The sequence below is a fragment of the Pteropus medius genome, unplaced genomic scaffold (genome assembly GCF_902729225.1).
Source record: "Pteropus medius unplaced genomic scaffold, Ma_sr-lr_union100, whole genome shotgun sequence".
Taxonomy (NCBI): Eukaryota; Metazoa; Chordata; class Mammalia; order Chiroptera; family Pteropodidae; genus Pteropus; species Pteropus medius.
In genome coordinates, this window is record NW_024342644.1 from 8,063,089 (window position 1) to 8,074,538 (window position 11,450).

Genomic DNA, 11,450 nt, shown 5'->3' on the forward strand with positions numbered 1-11,450 from the left:
CTGCGTTTGAGTGGACAGGTGTGTGATCATGTGTGAACCTGAGGGAGGAAGGGAGTGTCATGTGGATTCTGGGGAAAGAGGCTGCGGGGCAGAGAGAAAGGCAAAGCCCTGGCAAGGGTAAGCTGCGAGGAGAGCAGTATTGACCAAGGGCAGCAAGGAAGGTAGAGGTGCAAATCGTATGGGGCTTTGTAGGGCTGTTGTGAGCCTTTAGCTGTCATTCTGACAACGCGGATAGTTGCAGTTTTCCTTTGTACACATGTTCCAGAATCTTACCAGTCTTCTATTTATACTTCAAGGAATAATCATGTACATTCATTGTACAAAGTGTAAAAACACTTCATTAGTTGCAAGTGTTTGTGTAGAATAAATTTCCAGAAGTGGAATTGCTTGGTCAAAGGGTATATGCATTCGTAATTTTTATAGATGCAGTGAAATTGCTCCATGAGGGTAACAGTTCATTCTTAGAAAGTTTCTAAGTACAATTTATTAAGAAGCAAAGACCACAGGGTATGTTTTATACAGAACTGTAGTGTAAAGCATACTCTTCAAAATGAACATTTTAACATAGAATTTCCTCAAAAACAATACAACTTTACAAATTATATGTTTGTTTTACAGTGAATTTTGTGGAGAAAATCTCAGCAGACAGAAATTTACTCGAGCAGTGAAGAAACTGAATGCAAATATTCTTTATCTTTGCTTTTCTCAGGTATGAAAAATGTGCTGTGAACTAATTTTTAATTTCTTACATGGTTGAAATAGTAACTAATTTTTTTGCTTTTTGTAGCATGTAAATTTAGATCAATTACAACCACTGCATACCCTCAGGAATCTAATGTACCTGGTCAGCCCCAACTCTGAACACCTAGGCAGGTAAGAAGGGTGTTTGTTGCTTTTCTCTCTGGTGGTGATGTAACTACTATTTTTTTTTTTTTCAAAAAATTTTTTTAATGGTGATATTATTTAACAAATCCAGTAAGTTTCAACTACACTTTAACAATAACACTGTGTTCACTCCCATAGTTAGATTTCTTTCTGTTACCACATATTTGACCCTTTACCCCATCTACCTCTCCCTCCCCCACCCCCCTACCCTCTGGTAATCACTAGTCTATAGTCCATGTCCATGAGTCTCTGTTTGTTTGTCCTGTCCATTTGTTGCTTTTAGGTTTATATCCCACACATATATATATAAGTGATATCATGTGACTACTTTTAAGTGGAGTTGTTGTATGTGTTGGCAGAGTACAGGGGCCTGTTCCTCAGCTCAGCTCTCCAAAGTGTACAAAAATAATGCAGTCCTATACAGAAGGAAACAATAGCTCGTCATATTTGAGCCATTATGGTCCTTAGTAATCATTTCTCAGAGAAAATTAGTATCAATTTTTAACACCTAAAAAAGATGTTCCAGGAGTTGTCCCAGGAGTTGGGGACTTTTGTGCTGTCCCTGAAGATCAAATGCCATCTCTTTGAATCCACGTCTCTTTCTTCTCTAGCCCTGCCTGGCGTCTGCCTCATTTCTTGTGCATTTTCTTTTGTGCCTGCTCATGCCTTCCCATCATAACAGTTCTTCACAGTTCTCTTTTTGTCATTAAGTCAATCTGGCCACCACTTGTTGGAGATAAAGTCATGAGATGTTTATGAGATTAAGTAGTTTAAAATCCATTAGCTTAAAAATAAGAGTCAGTAACAAAAAAGACCAACCAGGACTGGTCTACGGGGTCTTTTCAGTCTCTCAGCCCACAAAAGCATGACACAGATGAGACTTATCTTCGGTACCGTCCAAGCGCCCCTTCTCTGGTGCTTACATTTTCTCCTTTCTCTTAGCGGTCTGTCCACACAAGACAGACCGCTAAGAGAAAGGAGAATCAAGTCATTTCTGCAGATATGACTTGATTAATGTACTTGCACTTTTTTTGAAAGAGGGCAAAGACAGATAAAAGGTGGGAAAGTTCTCGTGGGACTCCCCCATCATTCCATTTCCTTAGACACTGGAACCAGCTGTTCGGGGGTAGTCCCCTCCAATGACCAGAGTGCCTGGCTTCCTCCACCTTGCAGTGAACTTTCTGTGGTAGTCTCCCTTAACCACTGTCTTGAGTTTCTCCCCACTCCCCTCCCCCCACCTGAAATAGTAGTTAACTTTTCTGGGACATAGACCCCTTTGGAAAAAGCTGTGAACTCTTCCAGGAAACTGCACATACACCCAGAATTTTGTGCCATTTCATAGGGTATTGATGTCCCTCACCTCAAATCCCATTCATTAGTTCAGGAGCCACAGAAACCCATTAGAAATTCACCACAGTTTTAGTGGTTGATTTCTGTGGGTTTGCTTGCCATACTCTCTGTACCTTATTTGTAAACAGTTCAACATTAGTAAATTTATCAATAATAAGAACTAATATTTATTGACGCAGTATTTATTGACATTGGGCCAACTATGTTACGTATCTTACATCTAGGTAGGATTATTATGAAGGGAGGGATAACTGAGTTTTATAGCATGGTCAAGTAACTCCTCCACATGGTCACAGAGCCAGTAAAAGTGGTGGAGCCAGGGTCCCAACACAGATCTGGCTGATTCCAAAGTTGTAGATACTCATGCTTTTAACCAATGCACATTACTTCCTCACATTAACAGATTAAAGAAGAAAAAACATAAAATTAACCTGATAGATGCTAGAAAAACAATGAATAAAATTCAGTTTCCATTAATAATTGAAGGAAACTATTAGCAGATTAAAACGATAATTAATGAAGGACATCTACCGTAAACAAACAGCAAAAACTATATATTAGTGATGGTACTTACATAGATGTTTAATAGACGCTGTCCTCTACAATCAGGAGAAAGCTGGGATGCCGGCCGTCACTAGCTATGTTGACGTGGCTCAGGAGGCACAGACAGATTCAGAACATCTCAACAAGGAAGCAAGGTGTTTTTATACTGGAAAGAATGAAAATAAGCTGCCATTATTGTAAATGGCGTAATTACTGAACTAGGTATCCAAAAAAACTAAGAAGCTATTAGAAATGATAGTCAGTATGGTGACTAGATATAATATATAAAAGCAGTTGCTATTCTGTATGCCAACAACTTAAAAAATATAATAGAGTAAAAGGTCCCTTTTACTGTTGCACAAAAACTATAAATTAGAGGAGTAATCTTTACAAAACATGTAAACCCATATAAATAAAATTATAAAATTTAAAAAAATATGATTCAACATGTAATTCTTGAATGTCTGCCAGACACTGTATGAGGTGTAGGACTGAGTGAAAGAAGGCTTGAGGCAGTGAAGACCCCCTTATGATTTTCTAGGTTGGAAAGGCTCAGTATTATAAAAATGCTCCTCCTCCTGTAAAGGAAACCTGAAAGAATTTCAACAGCTATTTCATGGAACTTTGACAAGCTGATTCTAAAGTTACACTAAAAACAGTCTGCAGGGAAATTTTGAAAAAGGGATGGGCTTAACCCCTTTTAAAACATAGTTAAAGGTAAAACAGGGTGCTGTTAGCATGAAAATAGGTGGAGCAATTAGGGGAAGAGAATAAAGAGTCTAGAAACTCTTGTATATGTGGGAATATAATATATTATAGGGGTGGCATGTTGAATCATAATAGCAGCTCAGCGGTGGTGGGCCAGTTAGGTACTCATATGGGGAAAAAAGTTGGATTCACACCACATTGCATATACAGAAAATTAATTCCAGATGATATAAAAGACCTTAATTAAAAAAAAAATTATGAAATAACTAGGAGGAAGGATAGTGTTTTATAATCATAGGGTGGGAAGGGAATTCCCCAGCAAGCCACAAAACTCAAAAACCATAAAGGAAAGCAGTTTTACATTTTACTATGTAAGAACTAAGTGTCTCTGGTAAAAGATACCATAAACAAACTTAAAAGGCAAGCAGATGATACATTTTTTAACCTCTATAAGAGACAAAGGATTAAAATCTAGATGACTTAAATCTTTCAAATTAATAAGAGAAAAGCAAACAGCCTAACAGAAAAATAGACAACATATTCAGGCAGGTAAGGTAGTTCAGACAAAAGAAATGCAGTCAGTATTCAAATGAAAAAAAATCTTTAACCTCGATCAAGAATAAAGAAATGCAATTCAAAAAAAAGAAATGCAATTTAAAACACGTTTCTATTTTTCATTCATCATTTTGGCAATAAAGGAAAGAATTGCTACTATCTAATGGTGGTGGTGGTTTAAGAAAACAGGCAATCTTGTACTAGAGGTGGATTTCCTTGGAGTATCTGGTTTTCTGTAGGCTTTCCCTTGAGTCAACCCTCCATTTAGATAGAGGGCTCTGTCCTACAGAAGTTCACATACACAGCCAGGCTATCGTCAAATCCAAGTTCCCAGTCTTTGAGCCAGGAGGTCAGAGCTTCAGAAGTCCTCTTTTCACACCTGCCTCAGTCAAGCTTAGAGAGATTGGTAATGGACCTGAGTGCGACTTCCTGTCTCCATCAAGACCAACTAAACCAAGGATTCCATCCAGAATCCAACATAAATTTTTTTTCTTTGAAATAAATTCAAACTTACAGAAAAATTCCAAAAACTAAATAGTACAAAGACAAATATACCCTTTGCCCAGAATTCACCTTTGTTAGTGGTTTACTCCATTTGCCCTATCATTTGTGCACTATCTCCCTCCTTCCCTCTCTCTGTCTCCATAAATACACGCAAAAATATTTTTTTCTGAGCTCTACGAGGATAAGTTACAGACATCATGGTTTTTCACCCCTAAATACTTCAATGTATATTTCCTAAAAATAGGGATATTTTCTTAGTGAACCACATTATAGTTATCAGCATCAGCAAATTAAACATTGACGTAATATTTTAATCTACTGTCCATATGTACATTTTGTCAGTGGACCAGATAATGTCCTTTATAGCATTTCCCCCTTCCAGAACAGGATCCAGTCTAGAGTCAGATGTTGCATTTAATTGCTATATCTCTGACCTTTAAATCTGGAACATTTTTTGCAGCCACTTTGTCTTTTATGACATTAAAATTTTTTCTTTTTTTTAAATAGAACTTTCATTTTGAGGTTGGTTATTTCCTCACAGTGAGATTCAGGTTATGTATTCTAGGCTGGAACACTGCCTGTGTGGGAGTGTCTCCTGGGTCTCACACCTCGAGGCCACAGTGGCCATCTGCCCCTTGTTGGTGATGTTAATTCAGTCACCCAGTCAAGCTGCCTTCTGCCTTCTCCACTGTATAATTCCTGTAGTTTTCTTTCCTCACATTGAATGGGGAGACACTTTGAAACCATGCAGTTGTCTGTCTCCTAATCAGAATTTCCCCGTGGATTTAGTATCTCTTGGTCTTATCTGATCCAGTCTTTTCCACAATGGCACCTACATTAACACATTGTTATCATCCAAAGTCCAGAGGTTACATTAGAGTTCATTCACTCTTGATGTTGTACAGTCTATGGAAAAAGATATTTTGCAAGAGACTTTTAAAAAGCCAAAAATATCATTTTGTTGCCTTAATCAATAAGAATAACTCCCTACAGCATCCTAAGACAATGAGTACTCTGGCTTCAGGGTGCTCAATAAAAAGATATAAATTTCCAGCTAACCTGAAAATTATTTTATAATCTGTATTCCCCAAAGACTTTAAGCAGAAAGACTTAATTCTTTTGCTAGTTGATTCTGTGATGTGTGTGGCACAGGGCATACTGGATAGGTAATAAGTTCAGCTGGAAGTGATGGGAGCGAGGCATTGAGTGGAGAAGAGACCCCTTACAGAGGATGTGCCAGCATCCTCTGTAAGGGGTCTCTTCTGCTCCTGCTGGTTCTCAGCAATGTAAGTTACTCGTTAATAGTCAAATTGTTCTGACTGGCTACTTTAGGAATCATCCACTAGTTTATTTTTCATTTGAAGTCCTTAAATGAGCACCTGCTCCATTCCATGGGATTCTAAGCTGCGAACTGGAGTCCAGGTGACTTACTTCCAGCAGGGGGCTCTGCCTGGAAGGACTTGTCCTTTCCCTTCTCATATCACTCCTGTCTCCTGGGGATATCCTTAAAGAGGGAATCTGGGGACAGTAGCAGTCTTATGCCAAGAAAGACCCCAAGAATAGATAAAACAGCATCAAAGAGGAATAGAAAGCAGGCTGAGCCTCAGAGCTAGCAGGAAGGAACGAAGTAGCGGTGGAGAGCTGACCTGGGCCTGCGAGGGAGCCTGAGGGAGTCAGGAGACTTAATCTGGTGGTAGGTGCTGAGGTCCCCTGGACAGAACAGAATCAGGGAGCCTTGTGTTTAAGAAATGAGGGAGCCCAGCTAAGGACTTAAATTGTGAACATTTTTAGCAGGGAAGCACCACGAAAAGAGAGAGGGACAGCTCTCTGGCAAGATGAGGCAGTAGGGGATAGAGCTGGTTAAGAGGTGGTGGTACGGTGAGGACTTGAGCTGGAAGACACAACGAGGAAGGAAAAGTGGCCTATTTGGTGATATCAGGTAGTGTGAGGGAGGAATCCCCTGCAGGTGTATGTGTTTAGGCTGGCTCAGATATCTGAAAAGATGAGTCTGATGAGAGGTTAGCAACACTCAGTCTGAGAGCTCTGGCTGGCAGAAGGGTGTTTGGAAGTGAAGCTAGGAGAGGAAAATGAAAAAAATGTCTTTGGAGTGGACCTGTTTGCCAATGAAAAGAAAAAGGAAGGGAGAAAAGAAACGAACTGTAAGGAAAACCTTAAGGAAACAGAAAAAGGATTCAGAGCTAAGATACTGGTTGCAGTGGTTACTGGTTTGAGAAAGTTTCAAAGGGAGGAAGGAAGATTGTGGGGAGAACTTCCTCCCAATTCTTATTCCCTTTACCCCTTGCAAAATCAAGTCTTGTGAGCAGGGTGGAGGCCTGGTAAGCTTAGCAGCCCCTGGTTTGAGAGGCTCTTTGAAATGTAAATTGCTCACTGGAGACCAACCCTGTGGTATATCTTCCAATATGATTAATACTTATAAAGCCTTAAAAACACTGCCTAGAACAGAAATGTTAGCTAGTACTGTTTCTGAGTCCCAGCTGGGAAGCAGGGTTGTCTTGGAAGAATGAAGGCTCCTTAACCCTGGAAAAAGTGAGCCAGAGGCTGCAGGTCTGGTGAGGTGCATCGGAGACCAACTCTAGGCTTTTATCATTATAAAAACTAAAGAATTTTGGACCATAGCCTCAAATGGCAGGCTGTACAATTCTAGGGTATTTCTCATTTCTGTTATTTTTGCTAACCTCTGTCATTTTCCTCAAAGTAATTACCAGTGAAACTCTTAAATGAACTAAGGCATTGAACCTTATTGTCTTGAGGGCAACAGCAGAGAGTTAGGGGCTGTTGGAGCAGCATGGTTCCACCGATAGCTGGTTGTAGGAAAACCTGGAGGGGCAGTGGGTGGGGTGACTCTGCCTGCCCGAAGGAAATGCAGCCTGGCACCCCTGAGGCAGGAGCTGATGGGCATTTGAAAGGGGGCAAGGGAGAAGCAGCAGGCCTGTGTGAACTTTGTTTCATAGTGGCACTGAGGAGCTACCGAGGGTGTGAGGCCCGAGAAAGAAAGGTTATTAGATTTAGAGGCGAGGACATTATTAGAGACCTCCGGGAAATAAAAATAGTTTTCTCCTGAAATACAGTTCAGAAATGTGTGCTATTCCAGAGGAATATATTCTAAATAATTATATCTCATTCTATGCTATGAACATGTCCCTGGAAAACTGTGTAATATGAAAACGTGTGTGGGAGGCTGCTGACACCAGTCCCAGGAAGCTTTCCTAACATGCATATGGCCATATTATTTAGCTCTTTTGGGTCTTGAGTTTACTAACTGGAGGCCTCTATAGGCAGAGAACACCTGTACAGTTTTCTTTGTATACCATGTAATGTTCTGATATACCAGTCTATACATCAGGTGACTGTTTTTGTCAGAATCGTCTCATTTGAAAGCATAGTTACTGCAGTCATTTAAAACAGGAAATCATACTTTGGACCAGCATGGATAGTCTGAGTGGGTGGGTCTTTCCATCCACAAATAAAGTAGGAAGAATTGAAGAGAAGTGTGGTGTCGTGATTTTATTCATTACTTGGATGGCAGTTATATAGATAAAGGAACACTCGATTGTAGACCAACAGCGAGTGAGTCCAGTGCAGTCTTAGGACACGGGTACAGTGACAGCTTTGGGTCTCCTACACCCATCAGGTCTTCTGTCACCTGCTGTCACATGTTGTGAGAGAATGGTGGTTGTCTTAAAGACGCCCCTCACTGTCTGCACACAGGTCAGGACCCTTTGAAGTGCGAGCAGACCTCGAGGAGTCCATGGAATTTGTGGGTCCTGGAGTTGCTGGAGAATCCGATGAGAGTGGAGACGAGCACATAAGTGACGACGAAACTGACCTGGGCACAGACTGGGAGAACTTGCCGAGCCCCCGGTTTTGTGACATCCCTTCCCAGCCTGTGGAAGTCTCACAGAGCCAGAGTACCCAGGTGTCCCCGCCCATCGCGAGCAGCAGTGCTGGCGGGATGATCTCCTCCGCCGCAGCCTCGGTGACCTCCTGGTTTAAAGCTTACACTGGACACCGCTAATGAGCATGGACCAAAACATGCCAGATCTGCATCAGGAAAGTAAACTAGTGAACTGTATATTTAGGTAAGATTGTGCCTGGAACAAAAGGAGGTTAAACTGGTTTTTTTAAAGCAGAGAGACAAGCATTTCTATTTGTCAAATGGCCAGTGGTGGTGACCGACATGCCTATGATAATTAATAGAACAGAGAGGTCAAAGGTCATCTACCCAGACTACTGTGGGTGGAAGATGGACCAGTACACATGGGCAGTTCTGTTGAGGCAGAAATTCATTTGGGCTCCCTCTGAGCACAGGCCACAGGACCCACAGACGGGCTGACATGTAGGTCCTTGCGATGGTGAGACTCGTGAACATTTTGCATTTTAGAGGTTGAATCACAAAGAAATGGTTCTTAACAATTAGGACTTGAAATATGAGTTTGATATGTTTGTTTTTATGCCATCATTTTTGTACAGAGAACCAGCAAATGTTTGATATACTTGATTTCTTTATAATTTGGTCATGTTTGGTTTTTAGGTCAAGGATTTTGGTTTTGTGTGGAAGGGGTGGTATTTTTGGTGGGGAGGGGATGGGTAGCTTAAAAATTATTTCATTTGTGCTGCTCTGTCGTAGCTCGTCAGACATTCCTGTTTTCCTTTCTCCCCGCACACCAAAGAAACTTAAGGTCTTTTTGTCTTTAGGACCCACATCCACGAACAGAAGAAATTCTAGCTGCAATAATGTCCTGGAGATTTTTTAACCTATTTTCCTATATTCTGAGAGGAATTAAGTTCATTCTTACCTAGATGACTGAATTCCTACCATCCACACTATGTGCATTTTGAAACTGAACTTAGGTTAAGTCATTAAAGTCATTCACTTATGTAAGCTAAATACCTGCCTGGGCACAGGTTAAAAGCCACTTAATTAAGTGGCCTCTGCTTATTCTTCTGGTGTCCAATTTCTTTTTAAGGGATTTAGTAGGTGGCAGGTTTTTTCCAGGAAAAACTATCCCACTCGTTTGTTTCCTAGAGGTCGTTGCTGCTCTGAGGACACTACCTTCCTCCAGAAACGCAGAGCAGGTCACTGTAGCTGACACTGCACTCTCCTGGGGAGAGAGCTCCCCGGGCAGAACTGTCCCTCACCAAGAGGTCATTTTCAACCGTGTCTTGTCATTCTTAGTGACAATCTTATAAGAAAACCATAGAGAGGCATTATGTACAAACATGTAAGTAGTTTTTTATTTTTAATAACTGCAAAAAAAATTCTATGTAACAACTACAAAAAGAAATCCTATGAAAAATTCCTAACAGGCATTATTACCATATCTTGTTAGTGTGATTAGCATGATAGTACCTCAGATAAGTCATTTAGAGGTTTGCCCCACCCTAGCTTCTTTTCTCATTATAATTATTATAGATACTTTGCCTCCAAATCCGAGGTGCTATATAGCTTTTGCTATTGGTATATTTAATGTTCAGTAGAGTGTCGAGTAGAATTGCAGAAGGGTGTTTATTCCTTTCCAGGAGTCCCAAGTTCCCCTTCTATGAATTTTCCAGTTGGAGAGGAAACAGGCTTTTCTGTTTTAACTGCTCGGTTTCATGATTGCTGTACTTGTGTTGTACCGTCCAGGCCTGTAACTCATAGAGAATGGGTGTGATAGGCTTGAACAAATACCAAATGAACTTAAAATCCCATGAGATAAGAGTTGTCCAGGTACTTCAAACCCTCAAAAAGAAGTGCCTAGTCTCAAGAGTTGGAAGACTGGGATTTGAGGCTTGAGGGTAGAGGCTGACTTCAGCTGAAAGATGCACATGAGTCATGGTTTTTCTCAAGTAAGCCTCTTATGAAACCATGAATGTGAGATAAAGCTAAAGAATAGAATCCAGAGATCACAAGCTCATACCTAGAGTAATTCAACAAACCTTACAAGGATATGGGAAATTTAGGGATTGATAGGGTATATTTTGTTGTTGTTAATATCACCTAGAGGCACTTTACTTAGGGTTAAATGATCAAACCCTTTGGTGGCTATGAACACCAACATACTGGCTTACACTGCTGAGGTATTTTGGTTTTCATTATTTTGCACTGGATCCACCTGTAAATAGTCTTAAATATACATTTCAACCACTGTTTTTTCTACTTTCTTTGCTGCTCATTAAAATCTTTAATTTAGGTGCCAGAACCATATGTAAACAATTTTTTTTTTAATTGAAGCTGGTGTTTGTTTGTTTTTTTTTTTAAACAAAAAGCCATAGAACTTGGTTCTCTTTTCCATATTAAAATGATTTGTTGAAACAAGGTAATATTAATAAAACCCGGAGGCACCAAATAGGCTGCTTAAAATGGCCTGCTAAACACATTTTTGTGATGGAATATGACTAAGAAAAGTTTTGCACATCTGTAAGTTAAGGCGAAAAACAATATGTCAGCACTGGGTATAGCAGACAGGATTCACTTAAGGATTTGTGTATTGATGATTTGGGAAAGAGCATTTGGTGGCATGCTGTTAAAAAGAACTATAGTACCGGAGAATCTCATGGCGTCATGTTGCAGGAACTTCCCATTGCTCTGCAACTTCCAAACCGGTTTGAGTCATACAAATGTTTTCTAAACTTTTATTGTATTATTGCAATAAATCTTTTAACAATATTTTTCTAATATGTATGTCTTTTTGAAACTCTTAATCATTCATTTCTACTTATATATTGAGGGTAGCAAGAATGAGGTCTAACCATGGAGTATTTTATGTAAATTATATGAATTTACATAAATTTTTAAGAGTTTTTTGGCAGGTGAGAGATGCCTGCTGATATTGTTTTTACATTATAGATTAGGTATTATGTGGTATTAACATTAATGGTCCATCTTTAGCAAGCTGGGACAC

The 11,450-nt window shown here is 40.0% G+C and overlaps 1 protein-coding gene across 1 annotated transcript in view; it reads left to right on the forward strand.

Moving 5' to 3' along the window:
• The window catches only part of ATG14 (autophagy related 14), a 34,993-nt gene extending 23,769 nt beyond the window's left edge, over positions 1-11,224 (forward strand). Inside the window, exons 8-10 of the mRNA XM_039866533.1 lie at positions 619-709; positions 788-873; positions 8,275-11,224. Coding sequence (XP_039722467.1) covers positions 619-709; positions 788-873; positions 8,275-8,581 — 484 coding nt within the window. The 3' untranslated portion in view covers positions 8,582-11,224. The remainder of the gene's footprint in view (positions 1-618; positions 710-787; positions 874-8,274) is intronic.
• The last annotated feature ends 226 nt before the right edge of the window (positions 11,225-11,450 follow it).